This window comes from Solea solea, chromosome 7 (genome assembly GCF_958295425.1).
Source record: "Solea solea chromosome 7, fSolSol10.1, whole genome shotgun sequence".
Lineage (NCBI taxonomy): Eukaryota > Metazoa > Chordata > Actinopteri > Pleuronectiformes > Soleidae > Solea > Solea solea.
Window position 1 is genome coordinate 16,272,693 of NC_081140.1, and position 24,375 is coordinate 16,297,067.

The window sequence follows — 24,375 nt, forward strand, 5'->3', positions numbered from 1 at the left end:
ATATCCTGCTGGCACTGAGGACAGAGGCCGAGGAAGAGAGGGCAAAAGATGAGAGAGGAGGTGGAAGGAAAAGCAGATGAAAGGAGAGAAAATAGAGGGCAATAGGAAGGGTTCAGGTAGGGGGTAAAGGATAGAAGCAGGCAAATGGTTGAAGAGAAATGCAGTTGAGTGAGGAGCAAAAGAGAGAAGATGATAAGAGATGAAAAGCCCTGCCTGAGATGGAGGAAGTACATTTGGAGCTTAGAGGCTCTGGGCATTTTTTTCAGAGGTCCTACACTACTCACTGATGACACTGGGTGCACCCATTAGCTTTCATGATACAAATGTGTGTGTGAAAGTATGTGATTTTGTGTGTCTCTGTGCTTTTTCCAGTGAAGCAGCACATCTACTCTATAGCTCCTCCCTGTGGCTGCTGTAGAGAGCCTTGTAGATAAGTTTGCTCAAACCTTATGAAGGACCCTTCCTTCACTATTCAGTGTATTGGCTGGCCATGGACAGTTCCTGTACTGCCCAGCGACTGACTGACTGACTGACTGTATCAGGACATGCAGAAAATCCCTTCCCTGTTATCTGCTTTGGCCCTCTGCCTCATTTATAATTCCCAAATAAAGCCAAATCCAAAGGTTATTTAAGAAGACTTTGTGCATCTGTACTTTGATTAAATGATCACATTTGGAGCAGGAATGGTGGTGTATTTGGGTTGCATTACTACCCATAAACAGTCTCCATTACAAGCCTTACATTTGTGTGTGCGTGAGCACAGTCGTGCATGCACATGGGTCCGGCACACTATAGCTTAAGACAGGATAAAAGCTGGTGAGGTAGTGTACTATTATGTTGCTTAAATGCATACTAGATCCTTTTAACTGTTGGGGAAAGAATAAAAACGGAGAGTGAAAAGCTCTCCCACCCACATCTGACTCTTTTTGCTGCATTGCCTGTGGCACAACGTTGACCTAATATCAACTGTGTCTGTTTTGTTAAACACATTCAAATCAGTAGAACCCAAGCCTATGGGACATAACACTGTTTCTCATACTGTGACACACAAACACAAAGGCCGCGTGGGTTATTGAGTTCATTATCAAAAGAATGCCATGAAATCTAAAGGTCTTAATGGACACAGCAGTGCACATGGGAGCTCACATCTTTGCACTCAGTGCCACCCTTGTATTCTTATCAGTGACTAATGTCTTGAATAAACATGTGTACATGCAAAAATCATCTTTACACTGCTCTGAAAATACCTTTGAACTTTTGTAACTGTACACATGTTATCTTCATGGGCGTACACAGATAATTCTTATAAAAATATTGATATATTCATTGTGTGTTTGAGTTCAGGACTGTTTGTCCTGAGAGTTTCTTCCACATGTGTCATTGTCTGCAGAGAAGTGATAGGCATTCACATTAATCAAGAAACAGGGTTATTAAACAATTTTTCCAAACTTCAACCAGAGGTGGATGATGGGCACATTTTTTGCTGTCTGACCTCTAGCAAGTGAGAGGTGAACCATGGCCTCCATCCAGACCATTAGTCAGACACAATCACACAGCTTCATAGCAGATTAGTCTGCTGTATTAGGACTTAGAGCTCTATTAATGTAATCCCTCTGTTTTAGTGTGCCTTGGGTTTAGGGGCTTACATGTGCACACCCACACACATTGACACACGCACACTTAAATACATGTATGCACGCACACATACAAGCTGTTTGGGTTATGGAGTTCACAATCAATGGATTAAGGTGAAATTTAGACAGTAGCTTAATGGACACTGCACTGGCATTCTCTAAATGTGTGTGTTCTCTGAACAATTTCACAGACGTGATTGCGTGTTCACAGTTTAATATTCTCTCTGAGAATCATCTATCCATTTATCCATTCCTTGTTTTCATTTTCAAGCTATATTTCATTGAGTCACTTTGGAGCACTGTGACATGCTCCGCTGCTTGTTCCTCTGCAGTAAAACTAAATATCTCTTTCAGGGCTGATGAGATTGAGATGGTGATGACAGACCTGGAACGAGCAAATCAGGTAAACCTGCTCAGTATACTTACTGTACATTTGTTCATAACATAAAGCTCCACCAATGTTATTGTCACTTATTTAAATATATTTCATGTTTTGTATAGAAAAAAGTATGTATACCAAATGTGCAGGATCTAGTTCCATTCTGTATTTCTTTTCCTCATTAAATAATGTTAAAGGAACAAAAAAACAACCAGTGATTCATACATTATTCCCCCATCATGAAGCTCCACTGTACCCTAAATCACCTCATGAGCCTCACTGATGCACTGTGTGACACATTCCTTCATTATGTTGAGCATTATCGTTTGCACTAGAGCACCAAATGAGTTTAATTAAATATACTGCTGAAAATAGTCCCAAACAAGTGCACTATTTATCTCTGGTGGCAGTGTGTGGCAGTTTATTTATCGTTTTTTTCCTCTAAACTATATTTTTCTTGAAAGATTTATGTCTTCAATCCAGGCCAGATTTTATCTATGTTCTAAATTTATGAAATGTGGCCTACGTTAATAAATAATTATCCCCAGTGTTTTTACATGTTTATAACACACCTATTAAACCCATCCAGCTAAAATAAAGCCCCCTGGTGCACCCTCTGCCCCAGTGTTGTAAATATTTCTGTGGTATCTGTTAATGTCATTGTTGTTAACTTTCATTATTAGCCCAAGAGTATGATTTGTGGTTAAAGGGGTGACATAGACATGTAATGTTAATATTAGCCTAAAGGCTACCACTCTGACCATAATGCTACACAGAAACACACACACTGTTCACACTTCTGATTTGAGATTTACTGAGGATGACAACATGGCCTCTAGCTCAGTCAGAGACTTTTTTTATACATTTTATTAGGAGAATGGAAAACATGATTTTTCTATTTTGTGACTGGTATGTCCAACTCCCACCCAGTCAATAACAACTCTCAATATGGTTGCAATTACGAATACAGTGGAATCTGCCTCCTGTAACTCCTAATGATGTCAAGTTGGCCAGTGCTGCAGATGATTCCACACTGGAGTTTAGTCGTTTTTACAGAAATACAAGGCAGTGGCTGATGTCTAATTTATCTTTTAAAACTAAGGGTAAATAATTCCTTTCTGTCTGCATCCATTACAGTTGGGTTAGTTTTCCCCTGAGGCTGGAGAAAATGACATGTAAAAGTCATGTGTGTGTTTACCAATAATACAGAAGTACCATTAAATAGTTTTTTTAGTGTAAGAACATCGTCAAGTCTTTATTATAACATTTCTACTTTTCCTTACAGCGAGCAGAAGCAGCTCAGAGAGAGGCGGATTCACTTCGAGAGCAATTGTCCTTGGGTAACCAATCCCAGCAGCTCAGCAGTCCAGCCAAAGCTGACCCCGACACGGTAACCCTGCCACACTGATTCATTGGTTGGCTGACAAAATGCTACTGCAAGGCTAAAGATCAGCTTGGCCTTTTTAATGCAATGAATGTGTGGCTGATTAGAGATTAATGTATGTGTCTTTGTAGTCACTGGGTTCAGAGTTCAAGCTTTGTAATCGCCAATAATGCATTGATTTGTTGATGAAATTATTGTTTCTCCAAGTAAAGGTTGCCAACATTGCAATCAGTGATTGTGTATTGATTCACTGATTATTGGATCACTACAGTAGACTGCAGAGGTTAGACTTGGTTAACTTTGATGACTGACTACCACAGCAAAGATATTTTCTCTTAAACCACTGTGATGTGTGGGGAATGGAGTTCTGATTATTGCACTAAGGGGGCAGACATTTGAGTGTGTAGATCAGCGTCTGTCTGCTTTAGGAATACTACGTGTAGGTGGCCTTTCACTGCACCAGATTCTGTTTTTGTACATTGTTTTATAGCTGTTTGATCATTACTCAAAACTGTTGTTCTGTTTGTCCTTTAGGAACAGGTGGAGGAGGTGGCATCCCACCCAAGTCTGGAGGCGGAGCTGAGAGCCAAAGAAAGGGAGACTGCCCAGCTGGTAGAGGACGTCCAGAGACTGCAGGCCAGCCTGACCAAACTTAGAGAGACCACCAGCTCCCAGATCTCACAGCTAGAGCAGCAGCTCAGCAGCAAGACTACCATTCTCAAGGTACAAACGGAAAAACCCATGGATTTGTTTTTTTTAATTCTATTTTAGTTTTTGCTCCTTCATTAAAACATGTGAAAACATCCCAAAATTGTCTGTATTCATTTTATTTAATGGTATTTCATCTCATCTCTAATCGTTTGCAGGAACTTGAGGAAAAACTGCAGAAACAAGCTGACTATGAGGAAGTGAAGAAGGAGCTGAGGTGAGGCGATCATACAATTGTGTATTTATGTAATTCATGCGTTTGTCTGTGTCTGTCTTATAATATTTTATAAATAATATTATATAATGTCATTTCAGATTTGTAACACAATAGAGTGTCCTTATGATTATTATTATGATTCAAATTGGACATTTGTTTGTGTCTTCTCAGTATCCTCAAGTCTATGGAGTTTGGATCATCTGACTCTGTTCAGGTAAAAGTACAAGTACAAGTTACTGATAGAATAAACTGTTTTTAAAAAAAAGGATAGCCATATAAATGGGAAGCTGAAGTCAAGTTGTTTTGAAAAACACAACTTAAATTTATGCTCCACCAGGACTCATCCAAACCTCTGGAGGTGCTGTTGCTGGAGAGGAACCGTAGTCTTCAATCTGAGAGCGCCGCTCTGCGCAATGCTAACACTGAGCTCAGCGGTAAGTCCGTCCAAATGTAAGTTAACGAGGGTGTGGTTCATCAACACGGTCACGACAAAACCTTCACTTAGACCAACAAAAACAAAAGATTTGTCACAGAGGCCCCAACATTCGTGTGACCTTAGGTGAGAGAGCGCAGCTGCAGGTAGGGCCTTACATGGATGCTTCCGAGGGGAGTGCATACATACTCTATGTACTATTATACATTTAGTATGTTGTTCTTTTTCTCTGAGAATACTTATTCTTAAAAATTATTGTTGGGTTTTTTTTTTGTTGTTTTTTTTTTTTAATGATTTGCAATATTGGGTTGCCAATATGTGTAAGAAATGCAAAAGTGTATCACATTCCAAAATGTTGTTGCTTTGTGGTGCATCACTGGTGTCTATAAATACAACAGCAGGAAGTCAACCTGAACAGTAACAAAGTTGCAGTACACAAAATGAGGACACCTTGCCCTCTGCAACAGTGTTTATGGTTTTGAAATGTCATTGCTTTGGGCTTGCATAGCTGAATAGCTTTGAATTGATTAACATTCACAGTAAAGGGAGCTTACTGTCTAACTTAATCATGTTGAGTCTCTGTGCTTATGCATTAAAACAATATATCTCCCAGCACTTACCATCAAGATGGATTGTGGTCACAATACTCCATAAAAAATAGTTAATGTCTTTATATTTTTTGGTGAATGTAATAATGTAATGTCTGACTGTTCATGAAATAAGAGAAATAAGGCTTTTATTCCATCAGTCAGCAGACCTTCACAATCTCTGTTTTGGTGCATGCATATGTTTTTTTGTTAAGCCAAATGCGCTATTGTTTGATCTTGTATGTGTTTGATGGACTAAAATCTATAGTACTGCATAATGGAATACATTGGTGCTTAAGAACACACACTCCAGCACCATGGAAGAGGACTCTCATGGTGATCTCAAGACATTATTTTACTCTCTCCAATTACTTTCTCTTTGCCTGCGAGAGAAAGAAAGAGAGAGAGAGAGAGAGACAGACTGAGTTCTGGTCCAAGCTAATCTGCCTAAGTGGCACAGTGTCAATTGTTTTGTTTGTCCTTTTTTCCTTCCAGGCTGTGGCTTACAAGAAAGGTTGAAATCACAAATGCATGGGCAACTTGTCTGGGGGGGTTGGCAAAAAAGGAAACAAAGTTCACTAATTTGTAAAAGACTTGATTAAGATAACTTTTGTTTTTTTTTTCTCTCTCTTTTGGAACCCCTTTTTTGTTGACTCCCCCATAATGCATGGTGTGTTTGACCTTTCTTGTAGGGTCAGCTGGGCGAAAAGGGACAGAAGAGTCTGCAATGAAGGAGGAGACCATGCCCAGCGATCCCTCTTCCTCGCCCCCTCCTCCCCCTCTCTCTTTTTCTTCCTCCTCCCAGCTCCCAATGTCTCGCTCTCACACGGAACCCCTCAACTCTGCCACCACCACCAGCGGTGGTGAAACGCACCCTTTCACTCCTACAGGCATTGGACAGGACTTCTACTCCCCTGTGTTCCCTCTGGTGGGTGGTAAGATGGCTTTGAACTCCCTGATTCAGCGGCAGCTGCTCCAGACCTTCTACTCTAAAGCCTTGCAGGAGTCATCTGGAATCCCCAGTGGGGCTCTACTGTTCACCCCCTTCACTCCAACCCTCAGCTCCATCCCTACCTCCACCCCTGGCTCTGGGTCTGCTGCCATCCCTCTAGCAGCCAGCAGTCCCCAGCCACCTCCAGCCAGCCCAGACATAGCTCCTGTTAATGGGAGCAGTACTGCTGGCAGCGCCCCCTCCCCGTCACCTAGCCACTCTGACGCCACCACAGGGAGTGTTTTGGATGGGGAGGACATGGACACAGCAGAGATTGCCCGACAGGTGAAAGAGCAACTGATCAAGCACAACATTGGCCAGCGTGTGTTTGGCCACTATGTGCTGGGACTGTCCCAGGGTTCTGTCAGTGAGATTCTGGCCCGACCCAAGCCATGGAACAAGCTAACCATCCGGGGGAAGGAGCCCTTCCACAAGATGAGGCAATTTCTCGCTGATGAGCAGAACATCCTTGCACTGCGCAGCATCCAGGGACGACAGAGAGGTGAGTCGGTGTATCTTTGCGTGTGGGCGTGTGTGCGAGCTTGTGTTCACTTGTCTTGCATGAGTGTGTCTTGCGTGCGAATGTGTGGTATGTGCGAACAGCCCTGCACCGAGCACATTGATTAGCTTGTCAATATGGACTACCTTTTTATTTTCATTTCTCTTTCTTAACTCCCATCCTGTGCCACACCTGTGTGTTTTGAGTGAGTTCCTCGTCATATACTTCTCCCAAGAGCCTCTGCTAGCAATTGTGGTCAATACAGAAACCTTTCACACATCAATAATATTGATCACTGAGAACTCGGAGGAAGGCAGGGGTACTGTTAACTACAGGTAGATTCGATTAGCTTGGGCCTGCTTCTTTTAACGCATCATGAGATTTCTGATTGAAGGTGGCCTCAGTGGTGCAAAAAAATACAGCACTCTAACACCAAGACATTCTGTGTTGACAATAAAGCTGGAATGAGTTGTTTAATATATATTATTGAATGATTTATCAATATACTATGTCTGTGTAGTGTAGAGTAGTTCTTATAGAGATAGATTTATTCCTACCAGGGCCTCATATAGTAAACATCAATGCATTTATGGCACTATGATGTGCATTGGATGCAAGTATCAAGATATTTTGCAGATCATTATAGGGCACCATATAGTCTAGCTATAAAAGAAAAAAACACACAAGTGCTGTAACATAGTGTGTGGTATATTGTTCTTAACAGAGGGCTCAGGCCAGCCCCAGCTTAGCCGAGTGTTTCAGGATGTCCCGAAGCGGAGAGCCTTCTCTGATACAGCTTCACACACAGGTCTGTCCCCTTCACACACAGAGATTGTAGCACGTTCTGTCTGTGTGGCATGTTTGTGTTGGAGTGAACTGTATCTATGGTGTGTGTGTGTGTGTGTGTGTGTGTGTTTGCTTTTATTAATATGCAGGCTGGCATACAGATACAAATGTGCCTTGAAGGCAACCACACAGTTCCAGTGACTTGCGTCAAAGGAAAAGCCAGCATGTGTATTTAGGGATTTTATTAGTAGTTGTTATTCTGTGGGGAGCATTTACTCCAAGAACCCTGTAGCACGTGTGCATGTGGGAACTCCAAAGGGACTAGAGAAATTATGACAAACCCTCCAGTGTAGTTGCCTTGTAGCTCAGTGGTGGGAATGTTGTTCTTTGTGCTGTGCTATGGTGTAATTATATGATGTCCTTATAGGCACTGCTATTGTTCTCTTTACCAGCTCTGTAGTTGATTATCTCTCCTTTAATCTGACAAGTTTTTTTCCATCTCCTCCCATTCCCTCTTCCTTTCCTTCCAGGTAACATTACTGCCCGTGTCCGCACTCCAGAGGCGGGTTCAGATGAGGCTATCAAGTCCATTCTGGAGCAGGCGAAAAGAGAGCTGCAGGTGCAGAAAGCTGGTGAGTCCTCATTCTTTTGTCATCTCCAGAGGAGTCAAAGCATTGAGTATGATGCATTGTGGCTGCAAGTGTTTGTCAGAGTCTCTCATGATGGCCCTTTTCTACTCTCTCTACAGACTTGTCTAATGCTCAAACCTCATATGCAGGACTGAAAGGAGGGGGTGGGGGTGGGATTGGAAGTGGAGGGGGCAGTGGATCAGATGAGGCCATCCGCTCCATCCTAGAGCAAGCACGCAGAGAGATGGAGGCCCAGCAGGCAGCACTGGAGCCCATCCTCAAAGCTTCGTCTTCCTCCTCTATGTCACTGTCTCAGAGGGACCTCCTGAACTCTACTCTCACTGCCCCTCTACCTCCTTACAACCCTCTGGCTCTCTCCCTCAAGAAACCTCCCAGCTCCCTCTTGTCCTCACCCTCATCCCCATCTCCCATCCTCGACTTCAGCTGTAACGTGAAGAGAGAGGCCAGAGCTTCTTCAGGGATTGACATGTCCACTGACGGAGGTCTCAGGCTGGGTCGCAGCTCTGAGAGTTCAGGCCGCTCTGGAAGTTCTGGGGGCGTGGGTTACTGGAGAGAGCAGTGGTGGAGCAACATGCACACAGATCCCCGCAGGACCATATCGAACCAGATAGGAGAGGAGAGCTACAACCAGGAGGACTCCAAAGAGGTGAGTTGCAGGAGAGTAAACGCTTGTGTGTGTGTGCTTTATTTTCCCATTTCTGTGTTTTCTTATGACTCTGTTTGAACTCTACAGTGGTAGCATGTCTAACCCATTCTCCTGGTGTGTTTTAGGGAATATTGAGTGACAGTCTGTCCCGGCACAAACCGTGGAACAAGTTGAACCAGAGGAGCAGAGAGCCATACCTCCGCTTGCAACCATGGCTCAATGGAGACCAGGGACAAAACACAAACATGATCCAGCCTGTTCAGAACCAAGGTAAACAAATCAAATACAAACATACTAGCACAGACTATATGGATTCACATAACCAGGTTCCTTGGGCCACAGCAAGACTCTGATTAGAGCTTGTGGCTAGTTGTTACTGTCATTCTGTCACTCATTCTAGCCACCTCCCTCGTCCTCCACTCACCCCACTACCCCCTCCCCCTCTTCTCCTCCTACCATCCCCCCATCCCCAGCGCTGTAGCAGTGTCAGCCAGCAAGCTGCTGGTTTGTCATGTCATAGACAAGTTAGTATTGCAACACCAGATGGCAGCTCCGTGTGTGTGTGCGTGCATGTGTGTGTGTCTCTCTTTCTCTCTGGGGGTGTAAACAGCAGCTAATGTACACTGACAGCTCCTCGTGACTGCTCTCTTCCAGCCTGCTGTGCTGCACAGCAGTACTACACAGACAGAGGCAGGGAGATGAAGGAATCTGAGGAGAAAGCCAAAAAGGCTTCAAAATGAAAACTTAAGCACTTTTGCTGTTTGTTTAACAAGGACTAAATTAGTTGATGTAGTTTGACTGAAGTGCCTCCCAAGCCCAGCAGGAGAAGAAGATGAAACTGATTTTTTTTTTCTTACCTGTGTGAAATTTCTCACCCTGTCTGTTCTGCTCAAGCAGAGGGTACTCCCAAGACATCAGCAAGTTGCAGCCCCGCTCCAGAGTCGCCCCTTAGTTCAACCGAAGAGTCTGTCAATGGTCTCTCTGGGGATCCACTGGCCTCACAGTCCTCCAGTGTCAAACCTCCATCTGATGATCCCTCTGGTGGGGAGTCTCAGCCCGGCACCCCGCTGCCTCTACCTGGTCACTCTGGTCTCAGTATCCAGGAGCTGGTTGCAATGTCCCCTGAGCTTGATACTTATGCTATCACCAAGAAGGTTAAGGAGGTGCTGACTGATAATAACCTTGGTAAGAGACAGAGAGTTATATTTACGTTTTACTGCTGTGTGTGCAGTTTCTTTGGTCTTTCTTCGACCCTTCCCATTCAAGAATCCAGCCATTGAAGCAGTTCACTGAAATAACCATTTAATTTCCCCTCTCTTGATCCTAACCAGGCCAGCGTCTGTTTGGGGAGACTATCCTGGGTCTGACTCAGGGTTCTGTCTCAGACCTGCTGGCCAGGCCCAAACCTTGGCACAAGCTCAGTCTGAAGGGCAGGGAGCCCTTTGTCCGCATGCAGCTGTGGCTCCAGGACCCACACAGTGTGGAGAAACTCATGGACATGAAACGCCTGGAAAAGAAAGGTGTGTTGTTGAAGATCACTCAAGAGAACTAAGAGCATTCTCCATATGGTGCAACATGCCTTCAGAAATAGCAGTAATAATAATAACAATAATAATAACAATAATAAATTCCTTGTGTACATTTAAAATAAGGCACAAGCAGTGGCACTTGAATTACACATGCACATCTGCACACACAATATCCTTTGTGCAGGACAGCAGAGCATGTTGTGCAGATCACAATCATCTTGGTGTGATGTCAGTACCAATCAGGACCACAGACATCATGTACTGTATTAGATGTGACAGCTAGGGGACCGCCGGGGGCCTGCTTACTCACAGTCATCAGCATTCCTCTTCATCATCATCATCATCATCATCATCATAATCATCAGTGTCTATATGCTCATATTTCTATCATTTGTTGGCCCAAAGCCCACTCTATCACCATCATTCTGTATATGATGCTTTTTCGCACAAAGTGAGTGACCATTTACGATGGATTCACACATTTGCGTCGCTTTAATGCCTGACGCTGGGCGGTCTGGCGCTTTGTGGCTGAGGTTAGCAGAACAGTGTCTGTCATGGCTGACTACATAGTAAGCGTTGCTCACATTGCTAAAGTGATGGTGATGTGATGTGCAGCGTATTCATAGGCAATGGGGAGAACAACCTGGTGTGAAAGGTCCATGTGAGTGTCTGTTGGTATATTTGCATAAAAGGGCTGCAAAGATTATTTGACATAATTGACAACGTCCTTGATTAGAATTCCTCAACGTGGGGGTGGGGTTTTACTGTTTAGGCATTGTCAACCTGTTTAATTGAAACATTGCCTCTGGCAAACCACATTCAAACAATGCAATGAACTAGGAATAGTAATAAAATAACCGTCTCCAACTGTTCCATGTTTCTGTGCCCTTCCCTTGGGATACCAGAGTAATGGCACGGTACGGTACAGGTGGAGCTAGACCGGCTGATTTGGTGACAGAAAAATGTCATTCCCTAACAACTGATATTTCTTCACTGCCTGCAGTCTGTTCTCATACAAACACAAACCGAGCAGCAAAAAAAGAGCTGCTGTATGTCCTCCATTGTTGTCTGTTGTGTCGCGCACGATGGCGTTGTTCATTGTCGTCGCACTGGTATGATGTCACGCTACATATCTCACTGACACGCCCACACCGCGCCTGCCAAGTAAGGGTACTGTTCTCGGTCAAAACGCAAACAGCACCGTACTGTACCAAATTAAACTGTACCATAATGGAAAGACAGCATGAAGAAGAATGAAAAAATGGTGGTTTATAACACAACATTGCCCGCCTCACCTGCTTATTACACAGCTTAGAAACAAAGTATTGATTTAAAAGTTATTGCATTGATAGCGAAAATGTCGTATTGGTTCCCTCTGGTAAAATAGTCGGTTAACTTACACAGGGTTTAAACTGTGAGTATGCTAGCGTTGTTGGTAACCTACAGGGTAGATTGACAGGATGTCCTCAAAGTGAATTGATTTTATTTATTTACACTGGGGGCTCATCCAGGATATATTGCACTGCAGTGAGGAGGTAGAATAAAAAATCACCGCAAGTAAACAATGAGCAATGCCGCAAAAAGCCGGCTTCATGTGGGTTGAGCTATAAGTCTCCTCTGTGCTCCTTGACACCGGTCTTTGACCTAAAAACATGGAAGGTTACACTGTCTACCTCTCTCCACATGTGTTTAATTTAATAATTAAAATAATATTCCATTGTGGCTTGACCGGACTAATGCACATTATTACATATGAGGCTTTCCGTGTGACAAGTCCCAAGCTACAGTCCATTACACACAATAACGAGGAGAAATAAGAGGACATTATAATAAAGTATTCAGCCAAGCTATTATATTAAAGTCGTGTTAATAAGTAGCTGACTTCCCTATTTGTTGTTCCTGTTAATAGAGTTACTATTGTTTATTCTGAATAAACAGAAACATAATTGTTAGTCTTTGCCCTATTACATACTGTGTTTTGATTGACTGCCACTTAAGCCACAAGTTCAACGTTTGTCAACTTAAGGGGAAGCAACGGAGCCACAGTGCAGTTTGTCAATGCTTAACGCTGCTGTGTTCAAAGTGAATGAGAAGCGTTTCAGTTGACACCTCCTCTCTGTGCTTGTGAGTCAGCCTTTACTGCTTGTTTGAATCTCTCTGTAGATGCATATTTGAATCTGCCAGTTGGCACAAGCTTCCAGGATCAGTTTAAACTGCTGATATCTTGAACCAAACACAAGAAGGGCGAAAAACAAAGCTGACCTTACACCGTGTTTGGGGGCTAAATGAAGAGGGTTATTGTCCCTTCCACTTCGTTTTAGATTATTGACCCCAAAGTAATGCATTCAAATAGCAACAGAGAATAGACCTGTCCGGCAGCAAAGCCCAAAGGAAAGACATGGACCCACTCCAGAGTAACCATATTTGACCTCTCACCCTTGAGGGTAGAAGCCTGCCAGGCAGCAAACAAGCTTCACAGTTGTGCTAACCTTGCTCTGAGGAGTTTACCCTGCTATGCTAATATATCTGGCAGCCTGTACTAGGGGTTGAGAAAATGTCAACCTTAAGCAAAGCTGCCATGAGCTGTTCATTTTCAGCTGCTGGTACCCGGAGGGAATGGTGCTCCTTGTTTGCTTTAAAATGGAAGAGATAATATGGTTGTTTCATTTTTTGAGTAACAGCACCCCCTAGTGGCAATTGGTGGTGCTACTGTAGAGAGGTATTCAGAACAGTGTCACAAAGGACAAAAAGTATCGCAGCATTTCTGCGTTGGATGCACTTGTCAGACATGGAATATCCACAGGAACTTAACGAACAAGATCACCTGACTAACTGGTATTAACACTGAGCCCAGCAGGAAAATATGTTCTATGCTGATAGGAAATCTCCCATTCTAGAGAACAGCAACATAAATGCTCAATGTTCCAAACTCATTTGAATAATATAGCTTAGCCTAGGGCTGCAGCTTATTATTAATTTGATTTACAAGTCGGTAATAAACCCATTATTACCTCTGCAAAGGAGGTTATGTTTGTGGCTGCATTTGTCTGTGTGTGCGCAGCATAAATCATAAAGAACAGGATGGAGTTATGGCTCAAGGAAGAAAATACTAACTGTTGTTGATGATGAGGATGATGATCTGGACACAGATTCAGATACATTGATTAACCATGCAAGATGAGAGAGTGTGGCGACACTGACAAACTGAGTGGCCTTTTCAGAATTTTGCTTTCTGGAAAGAATGACACCTGTCTTGTCAGTCATAATAAACTTACAAACACTTTGTTACATAGAAAAGAACAAAGAAATGTTTTCTACGTTGTCATGAGAATAATGTTTCCTTCACAAATGAAGTCAGACCGCTAATCAATGTAAAAATGGTGAAAAATAATTGCCTGTCAGTCGGCTTTTAGTTGATTAGTCGACTAACTTTTGTTAGTCAACTCAAGTCCAGTCAGCTGATTTATTATACTCTAACTGTTTGGACTGAACTCTCCCTCCCTCACATGAATATTACTTTTCAACTTTCTTTCAATGAGTCAGAATCCAGTCTTGAAATCATTTCATGATGTAAATGTGTTTGTTTTTAATGTGAAATGCTGACCTCTCTCTTTTCCTGTCACTGTACAGCCTACATGAAGAGGCGGCTGAGCTCCCTGAGTGACAGCCATTCTGTGGACGGGGGCTTGGTGGCGACAGATTACATGCAGGGCTCCCAGAGTCCGGGACAGCAGCATCTGAAGAAACCCAGGGTGGTGTTGGGCCCTGAGGAGAAGGAGGCCCTAAAAAGGGCTTACCAGCAGAAACCCTACCCCTCTCCTAAAACCATCGAGGAGCTGGCCTCCCAGCTAAATCTGAAGACCAGTACTGTCATCAACTGGTTTCATAATTACAGGTCAGCACCGGGATGAAAGAGGCACTTCAATATCGAGCTATTTCTGTCTTGAGTTTTATTTAATTTTAAATCAAACATAACATGAAAATTGTTCTATATAAAAGTATTTGTAAACATGTTGTACTGAGAAAAGTGTAGATACAGTTGCAGATTACTTCTCTGGCAAAATATTTACTACTCAATCTGTGTCTCCTTTAGGTCACGTATTCGGCGGGAACTCTTCATAGAGGAGATACAGGCTGCTGGAGGGGTAGGAGGACCTGGCAGTGAAGGGGGCTCTCCTTCCCTCCGTGGGTCCAAATCAGGAGAGGGGGACAGCTGCGATGGGACAGAATCTGAGGGCACAATGGAGTTACGCCAGGGACTGGGCATTAGCCTGGATGATCACAGAGGAGCATGCAAAGACCACGATATGGAGGCTGACTCTGAGGCAGGGGGCTCTAATAACTCCCCTGCTCAGATAGACTGCATCACCTCAGGCTTAGCCGGGCCAGGCTCCAGCTGTGGACAGGCTGGACTGGCACTCTTCAGCCTCACAGAAGCGTCCTCCAGCGGCCATGCCTCTAGTACTAACATCCCAGCCTCTGGCCCTACCAGAAACCCCAGGGACAACAATTTGCGCAAGAAGAAAGCAGCCAATCTCAATAACATCATCCACAGGCTGGAGAAGGCTGCCAGCAAAGAGGATCCCTCAGAGTGGGAGTTCTAGCTACTCCTGACCATCCTTCAACCCTCTTGTTTCATAACCTCACGACCTCTAACCTTGGACCCCTCCTGCTCTGTTCCAGTCGGAGAGTGGACACAGCCAAAGTCAAGCTCAGCAGCCATTTTTATTAAATAGAAGCTTTCCGCAGAGAGGAAAGAAACAAAGAGTGGTTGGCAAAGCCCTTAAAAAGAAGATTTACTGAATACCTAGAAGAACAAAATAAGAGAACATAAGTGTCTCCTTTTTTTAAACTGAGTTTTGTTTTTGTACTGAGAAAAGCACTTAGCCGTCCTGCTGGCCTCTGGCCCTGCTGTACCTCCCCCTATCACCAGCCACTGGTGCACCAGACTGGTTAGTCCTGAGCTGGGGTCTGACCCACAGCTGGGGTTGAAACCTGGACTCAGTAACACAGGCAAGGCCTGACACAGCAGCTGTCACAGTGATAGACACTGATAGATGATAGATAGAGACAGGAACTCTCTTACAAGAACTCTCACTTTCTTAAAGGAGATTTTTTCCGCTCTTCTTCTCACCTCCCAAGTGTCCACAAACCTCCCCTCACTCAGTGAGACGCCTCATTTTCACACTGTAGAGTGACTGTTACAAACCCTTTGCCTTTTTCACTCACTGCGTGTGTGTTTGTATGTCAGGGGTTGTGTCAGTGTGCACCTGTGTGTGTGCACCTGTGTGTGTGTGTGTGTGTGTGTGTGTGTGTGTTTGTGTTTGTGTGTGAACACCCCCAAAATGGTGTGTGTGTTCTCTTCTCAATGGCAGCATGTTTTCTTTTCTTTTTTTTTTAAGTCTCACTCCTACACTCTTAAGAGGGTAGTGTAAGGCCTGTTGGCTGAGCTGCCATGGTTACTGATGTAAGAAAGATGAACTTTGACTTGTCCTGTCCCATATCCTATCCTGCTGACAGCCATGTGATGGCCAGAAGGATTTCTAATTCCTCACAAACACACGCACTCATCTGCCGAGGAAGGAAGGAACCCACCCTCTTTTTGCCTCCTTAAACCCTTCTTTTAAGGTTGAAGGATGATCTCTTTTTTGATATTGCAATTTGGTTGCCAATAAGAGATTGCACAGTCTATTGACTCTAAAGAGTACAAAATAGGGAATTTTAGGAAGCATTTTTAATTAGTACAAAATAAGAGCAGAAAATAAGAGAATAACAAGTTACTGTTTTGAAAGAAGAAGAAAAAACAAAACAAATTAGAATGGATTCATGTTGCATTGTTGAAATACGATACGATGAATTTCACGTAGTACTGTAGCTGTCTGACATGGTGATACTGTACGTGTCTCTTGTTGTTTTAGGTTGTGCACGTCACAGCTTTACCAGCACTGGACTTGCTGGGTGTGTGTGTGTGTGTGTGTGTGTGTGTGTGTGCGCGTGCGTGCATATGCACACCAATGACAAATTCTCTCTGTTCACAAACACACGTTTTTATAGGCCAAATCAGGAAGAGTGTGCGTGTGTGTGTGTGTGTGTGTGTGTGTGTATCTGTTGTGTGTGTTGTGTGCATTTGTATTTGCCTGCATGAAAGTCAGGGTTGAGGTCAATTCACTCAGTTAAACTAGAGAGGTAGATAAATAATATTGAAATTATTGACTGAAAAGATTGGTTTTTAGCAAACGAATTGCAATGTACAGTACTTGATGAGTCTGCCGTCAAAGTGAATTCACCACAATCCTGGTGTGAGTTGTTGCCACTCTCCTCCAGTCTTTCCTGAATCCAGGGATGTAAGTCTTTTGCATTAAATTCTACTGTATACACTACAAATTATAAGGCATATCACCTCCTCCCTGTCCCACACAAGCCCTCAGTGCCTGTCAGCCCACTGCCTCCCCTTTGTGTGTTTGCGTGGGTGCCTATGTTTGTGTGTGTGTGTGTGTGTGAGGGTGCGTGCACGCGCATGCTTGTCAATCCATGCTTGTGTACAAGTGTGTGTGACTGAGGAGTGTTTAGTGTTTCCAATGAGTGGAGTCATATTTCGTATCTACTTGCACACACTACTAGTGCACAACTGACACCCTTCTTTAAGCTGTTTGATGCGTTACCATTACATTAATCTTGTCACAAAGTAGTGTAATACTATGATTTACTGTAGCTTGGTTTTATTGCTATTTTGCATTTATAGTTTGGTTTTTATTCTGCTTATTTATAGGTGCTGTATTTTTCATTTAATGTCTTATCATTTGAGTTGTCTATTTTTTAAGGGATTATACTGTTCCTGAGGGCAAGTAACATTTTTATTAGACGTATAGACTGCCGGCAGTATTGGTTAATATTTACAAAGATGTACTAGTTCTCATTTGTTTGTATATTCATGAATCCTAAAGTTTAGTGTCATTTCAATAGCTTTGAAAAAAAAAAAAAATGTTTTTTGCTACAGTTCATGCTCCCGTAAACATCAAGCTTTTACCACAACAGTTATGCTCTTAAATTGCTAGCTAGAGAATCAAAGGACATATCAAGATCGGTGAACTTATGATAGCATATCTCTTTTCCTGTTTTCTATTCTCCAATGATGATGATGTATTTGGGTTATTTTTTTTTTTTTGTTTTGCTCTGGCTGTTGCTTGGGAAAGCCCAACACTAACGCTTGGCAGGACATGCAGCTTTCTTTTAGAGTCTGACCACTCATTAATCACGTTGACATAATTAACAGGTCCAAATGTATACACTTTGTCAAATAGGTCAAAGGAAATTACCTAAACTTGAGAACAAGTGTTTAACTTGAAAGAGGTCATATCTGCCAAATTGAGATTAGAGAAGTGTACCAGCTAGCAGGTGTGCTATGCCAGATTGAACAGAGAAAGCCAGCCTATGATTATGCAGAATTTATATTGCAGTCTGTAAAAAAAAAAAGAAAAAAGAAAAAAAGAAGCACTTATTATAATCGTTTTTGAAGACTTAACCTTAAGGACAGGGTCTGTAAACACTACAGCAGAGTACGATCCCTGGATCCAGGGAAACGTATGCCTTTTTTAAAAAGCGGTTGAGAACCAAGCACAGACTCTTCTCCCTATCTTAACACTAAAAAAAATAAATAAAACAAAAAACACAAGATAGCTGTACACCCCGTTTTATATATGATGTACTGCATTCCTATACAGCAGCCCCTTATTTCAAACTGCAGGTGACCACGTGACACAAAGACATCGTCGTTGTACAGTTGTAGATAATATGAGTAAACACCTGTTTAGGTTTCAATCCAAAATCTCAGTCCATCCTTAAGCCCCCCCCTTTTTTCCTGAATCAAAATCCAGATGAATTGGCAGCTTGTCAAAAGATACTAAAATAACTTCATTACACCACTTTTGGATGCATTAATTAAAATTGGATTTGTGACGCATCTGATAGTTTTCAAATTCTTCAAACATTTGCTTTTCCTGTGGGCGACTGATGTAAAAAAAAACAAAAAAAAACAAAAATCAGTCTTCTGCAGAGTTATTTGAAGGCTCGTTGCCTTCTGTTGGACTGCTTGGACTGGATAACCACAGTTTGTTTTATTGTGATGAATAGCTACTGTAAAGTATAAGCACTTAACCCATTAGCCATTTTATAGCCAGATCCATCAACTCACCCAAATCGTGTGAGATCATCAGATTTGTGCCTTTAACTGCCAAGCAGGGCACCAAACTAGTGATGTCATTAGATGTAGACGACTTCGCCCGATCTGTTCATAATCTGTCCCGACGTCTTTGATCCAGATTAATTCCTCATAATATGCTTTGTAAGTGGTACGTAAACGTCACCTGTTCTCAGCTCTCTGTAGAGGGTTGTATATAATTGCTGGAGTGAAACAGTGAGAGAGAGAAAGAGAGAGAAAAAAAGAAAAGGAGCTTGTGTATTCTTATGACTGACCTGCAGACACGTTTCGGTCCTGGGTCTTATTATTTCAGACAGTTGTTTTTCCCACAATGCATTTCTTACGTTGTACATACAACTTAACTAGCAGCGAGAAGAAAAAAAAAAACAAAACAGGCCAGAGCATTGAATGAAGGAAGAAGCATGCAGAAAACAGCGTACACTGTAATAACACTGAATTTATTCATAGGGCATTTTGTATTTTTCTGTTTGTGTCAGGTTTGCTGTGACATTAATAACGGCACTACAGGTATTGAAAATGACGTGTGCCAATTCTAATGGTTATTTGGAAAAGAGACGTGTAAATACAGTCGATCAAGTAGCTATTGATTCACTTTTTGTCACAGTATGCTTTTGTTCGAAGGCAGGAGGAGAGAAGGGACGATTCAGGACTTTTCCATGATCCACAGATATTTTTCTACAAATTTAAATCAGATGATTCTATACACTGTTGAATAACATTGTAAAGGTGTAACAGATGCTGTATATCATATCATGTTTTCTGAAGTCGTAAAGCTTTACTGTATGATCTGTTGAAGTAGTGGTTATTCATTTGACATATTAGTTGTAATGGAAGCCCGAACAGCAGCACTGGTCACCATATTCAGGAAAAAAAAAAAGAAAGAAAGAAAGAAAAGAGAAAGAAAGAAAGAAAGAAAAAAAAAAACCTCAGATGTTTTTTGTAATACTTTTAGAATATATCTTATGAAGTGGGTTTTGTAAGGAAACACTTTCCAAATCAGTGGTGCTGTATGCATATTACACTCAGTAATACATACACACATAATACAGCACAATACACTCATCCCTCACTTAACCCACAGGCTTTTGGTTTTTTTGGCTCACCTCTCACATTGGCTAATTTGAAGTCTTAAACCTTTACCCCTTCAGTTATTTCCCGCTCGGCTGTACAACGTTAACACTGAGATCAGCTCTGGAACAACAGACATTTCACTTAAAAGACTTACAAAAAAAAAAGAGGAAGCAAAAAGCCAAATAGTGAAGTAGTTCCTCTGTTGAAAGGTTGCTGACACTTTAATGTATGTCGTCACTTCACTTCACCCATAGCTTGAAACCACAGTGTAGTCTGACAACCAAATGAACCTGGGGAGATCTTCACCCCCCCCCCCACGGACCCCCTTTGGAAAGCTTTAAGATGCTTGTTGAGGCTTTATCAAGTTCAGAGTGTTTTTCGAGGTGATATTTTCCAACTTATCATCAGCAATGTGGAAGTAATAATAACATAACCTGTCCCACTGCTTATTTTGTGAGTGTGTGCGTGTGTGTACATGTGTGTTGTAGTACAAAAGGCTGCATGACTGTAAAGGGATGGTTTAAAAAAAAAAAAAGAAAATGTTTTTGAAAGATGTTTCCCGAGCACTTCTGTCACTCCTGAGATGCTTTTATTTTGTCCTCCAGGGTTTCCTCTCCCTTTCATTTTTCCTCATGTATCATTGTTTCTTTATCTTCTTCTATTTACTAAACGTATCATGTTGTCTGTTCTCAGCACTGTAAAACAGTCCCTTCTACAACATTGAAAAGCAATATCACTGTATGAAACTTTCACAATGTATTTGTTATGATTGACATTTGATTCATCATCATTATTATTCACATGCACCCTAGGTGTGATAATTGAAGTAAATCTCTTTTATACAAATACTAAATGTGTGCTGTGGTAGTTTGTGTTGGGTTTTTTTTTGTGGGTTTTATTCTTTGTTTTTGGACATAAGTATTCTCAGAGAAACAGATTAGTAGGAAGGATTGTGGGGCAGAAAAAGGGGGTTTCAGCTGCGGCGGGTGAGTTATATTTGGAACTACAATCTAAAGACAAACGAGACGTCCGAATGGAAAAATAATTTCTAACGTCTCTTCCATCGTTCTCTCTCTCACTCTCTCTCTCTCTCTGCTCTCCACAGGCCGCTATGCAGATCTGCAGGTGGAGTTTTCGGCCGCGGTGCGTACCAGCGCGGAGCAGAAAGAGCTGATCCTGAAGCTGGAGCACGACCTGAGCACCATCCAGGCCATGCCCTCCCTGCCACGCCCGGACGCAGACGGGTCAGAGGTCACCAACATGGAGAACATCCCGGACCCGGTCAAAGAGGCCACAGCCATGTTTACTGGTACCTAGATTTAAAAAGGGCTGCACTGTCGGGAGCAGGGTTGTTACATTTCAGATATTATTTTTGATTTATCAAAGTAGTTACAAAACAGTGTGTTCGTGTCGCCTTTGCTCAGAAAAGTCAAAGAAAATAAGGTTTTTGTGGCCTTATAACAATGATCATACATTAAGGCTGCACAATTTGGGTAAAATACCCACTTTGATATGCACTTTAACCTTTTAAAAAAGGTTCAGGTCAATAATTATTGTTATAGATTGTTAAAGAATGTACAGTACCACATGATGCCATCAAATTTATTAATGACTACATTGTTTTTGCTCATTGCTTTGTTTCAAATTGCGTTTAGTTTTCAGTCGCTTGTTCAGTAATGATGTTGTGTATTTGGCCACATTTCTGCAGAACAGTTAATTCTTTGACAGAAAATCCGCCTTTTTTGTGTTTTTTTTAATCCTTTAGCGTCTGTTGAGGAGGATAATGAGCTCGACCCTGACAATGCGTCGTTCTTATCGAGGGGAAAGCAAATAAATGTAATGTCTGTGTAAATACTGAAGGATTCAGTCGGTTTTATTATGACAAACTAGGCAAAGAAGTTTCCTTACACGAGCCAGAGTCCAGTTTTGATTTGTTTACTGAAAGTTACACTTAAGCAAAACACATCACTGACCCATTTTCAAACTCTCATCGCTCATTCGTGACGACATATGTTTTTGTATAAATAGAGGAAAGTAAATGATGGCGTCTGTGTTTCCTCCAGGTTCAGGCGTGAACCCCCATCCTGAGCTTCCTCAGGGCCAGATGGACTCGCTGCTCTCCATCATCTCCAGCCAAAGGGAGAGGTTCCGCTCCCGCAACCAGGAGCTGGAAGCTGTGAGTCACACACACACGCGCGCTCACACTCACACGCTCCCAGACATGCTGTGCGTTCCTGTGTCTTTTCATGGAAGGAGTCATTTCTCATCCCTTTGTTTCCTGTGTCTCCTGCAGGAGAATCGCTCTCTGCAGCAGACCATGCAGGCCCTGCAGAATGAACTGGACAGTCTGAGAGCAGACAACATCAAACTCTATGAGAAAATCAAATTCCTGCAGAGCTACCCCACCAAAGTGTGTCACTGTGGCAGCATTGATTTTTCTATTGATTTTTTTTTTGTCTCATGTTACCTGAACTATTCAAACCTGTGTGTTTTCTCTGTGCTGTAGTCTGGAGGAAGTGATGACACCGTGATGCGTTACTCCTCCCAATATGAGGAGCGACTGGATCCGTTCGCCTCCTTCAGCAAGAAGGTGCGAGACACCTGCATGCACCTTCACGTCACACACGAGATCTAACAATCTGACATTTTCCTGGTGTTTTTAGTGACTCTTTCTGCGTCACATGTCATCAAAATGGTGCATAAGCAGAAAGTCGGGGTCTAATTTAAATAATCTATGTTTGCAGGAGCGTCAGCGGCGATACCTGAGCCTCAGCCCCTGGGATAAGGCAACTCTGAGCCTGGTAACAAACACACACACACGCATAAAAATCGATTTTAAAGCCATTTTTAATTTTAACGATACATGAAAAGGATATGGTTTGCGCTCATAAGGTCAAAGGTTACTGTTGTAAGTTGATTCTCTCCCTTTGCAGTTGTACGACTAACAACGATAGTTAAAAGTCAGACCAAGGGTGTGTTGTTGTTTTTTATGAGCAGTGAAATGGAGAGTTTTATTAACCTGACAGTCGTACACACCACACACAAACACACTGTGTGGTCCATGTTCGGTGTCACTTTGTCATTCATTCATTTGTTTCCGTGTGTCTCTCAGGGACGTGTGATTCTCTCCAACAAGGTGGCCAGAACCATTGCCTTCTTCTACACCCTGTTCCTGCATTGCTTGGTCTTCTTGGTAATAAATCTGAGGATTTGATGGTACAACTGTGTGTTTAGCGTCATAAGAACAGAACAGTTAACTGTCCCACCTTCTTTTTTGTTTCAGGTGTTGTACAAGACTGCTTGGAGCGAGAGCATTGGCAGAGACTGCTCCGCTTTCTGTGCTAAAAAGTGAGTGTGTGTGTGTGTGTGTCTTTAAGTGACGCCACTATTTCTAAATCATGTATGAACTCCTTTTTAATCCTTACATTTAATCCTGTTTTTAATCCCTCTCATCTCCAGGTATGCTGACCACCTCCACCAGTTCCATGAGAACGACCAAAACCTCTAAGCTGCCGCACAGTGAATGTCAGTTTGAGGCAGTTTGATCTAAATGTGCTCCTCATAAAAACAAGGCTTCACCTTTTTTTTTCTTTGCAATAGCTGACATCTCCACTAGGGGGCAGTTTAGGGCTATGAGCTTTCAATGAAAGGGAGGATTGATTCCCGAATAGAGTTCTTGACCCTTGATCATTTGCAGTTAAGTTTATTTTATACTCTAAGATTAGGTTATATCGGTGGTTATTGTCAAATTGAATGGCGTTAAAATGTAGTTCTGCACAGACCAAATGGGACCACGATACCTGGGCCTTGCTGTGTTATTTCTGAGTTAAACTGGAATTTAGAATCCGTAGGGAACATAATCAATGAAGAAACGGTTGTTTTAAGAGTTAAGGACCTTTATTGTCATTATACAAGTGTGATAAAATATGTGTAACACACCACACTACAGTAACGTTTAGACTGAGGACCACACTCTACACACTGTGAAATGATTGACAGAAAACCACATTTAAAACATTTGTTAGGATGTGTTGTTTAAGGTTAAAATGTCTGTTTGACTGGGGACTTTTGAGGGTGATTGAGAGAAAATAATGTTTAAAGACTAATGGTGGTGGAACGACACATACAGGTTACGATTTAATCTATTTTTTTGTGACGAATGTGATTGATTTATTAACGATTAAAGTACAGTTTAAATATCTTGCTTCTTGGCGGAGACACCACCTTGTTACTGGTGCTTGATATTAATAGAATGTTCCTCAGCCGCTGAATGAAGGACGCAGCAGTAAAATATGGTTTCTGAGTTTGTGATCGTAACATTCTTCTTCTTTACCTGCTTGCTTTTTACCCCTTTCTTGCTACTCTTGCAGATATATTCAAAATAAAGACTATGCAGTAGTTGTTCTTGACTTGTTTTATTTTTTATTTAGAATAGAGTTTTACTTCCATCAATCTTTATTTTTTTGGCATACATTGTGCACTTTGTTGTTCTATACTCGGGGTATCTTTGAGTAAGCCATAATACGAGGAAAAAATCTGATAAATAAAACAAAAATAATACATTAATCCTGTTTGTATGGAACATTTAAAGCCCAAATTACAGAATATTTTTCAGAGACTGGACCAGTAAATGTAAATTTTTT

The 24,375-nt window shown here is 42.1% G+C and overlaps 1 protein-coding gene across 4 annotated transcripts in view; it reads left to right on the forward strand.

The window, feature by feature from the left end:
- cux1b (cut-like homeobox 1b) overlaps nucleotides 1-24,130 on the forward strand; it is a 63,415-nt gene extending 39,285 nt beyond the window's left edge. The window contains exons 9-23 of one of the 4 annotated variants that reach the window (XM_058634991.1): nucleotides 1,989-2,037; nucleotides 3,299-3,403; nucleotides 3,932-4,120; nucleotides 4,264-4,322; nucleotides 4,494-4,536; nucleotides 4,660-4,756; nucleotides 6,035-6,835; nucleotides 7,557-7,640; nucleotides 8,149-8,250; nucleotides 8,367-8,914; nucleotides 9,040-9,184; nucleotides 9,809-10,099; nucleotides 10,246-10,434; nucleotides 14,074-14,338; nucleotides 14,537-19,447. In XM_058634991.1, coding sequence (XP_058490974.1) covers nucleotides 1,989-2,037; nucleotides 3,299-3,403; nucleotides 3,932-4,120; nucleotides 4,264-4,322; nucleotides 4,494-4,536; nucleotides 4,660-4,756; nucleotides 6,035-6,835; nucleotides 7,557-7,640; nucleotides 8,149-8,250; nucleotides 8,367-8,914; nucleotides 9,040-9,184; nucleotides 9,809-10,099; nucleotides 10,246-10,434; nucleotides 14,074-14,338; nucleotides 14,537-15,047 — 3,478 coding nt within the window. In that variant the 3' untranslated portion in view covers nucleotides 15,048-19,447. Of the gene's footprint in view, nucleotides 1-1,988; nucleotides 2,038-3,298; nucleotides 3,404-3,931; nucleotides 4,121-4,263; nucleotides 4,323-4,493; nucleotides 4,537-4,659; nucleotides 4,757-6,034; nucleotides 6,836-7,556; nucleotides 7,641-8,148; nucleotides 8,251-8,366; nucleotides 8,915-9,039; nucleotides 9,185-9,808; nucleotides 10,100-10,245; nucleotides 10,435-14,073; nucleotides 14,339-14,536; nucleotides 19,448-20,837; nucleotides 21,042-21,795; nucleotides 21,909-22,025; nucleotides 22,143-22,238; nucleotides 22,323-22,476; nucleotides 22,534-22,844; nucleotides 22,926-23,015; nucleotides 23,081-23,191 lie in introns of those variants that run through there. The other 3 variants (XM_058634992.1, XM_058634994.1, XM_058634995.1) reach the window with 3 other exon arrangements.
- The last annotated feature ends 245 nt before the right edge of the window (nucleotides 24,131-24,375 follow it).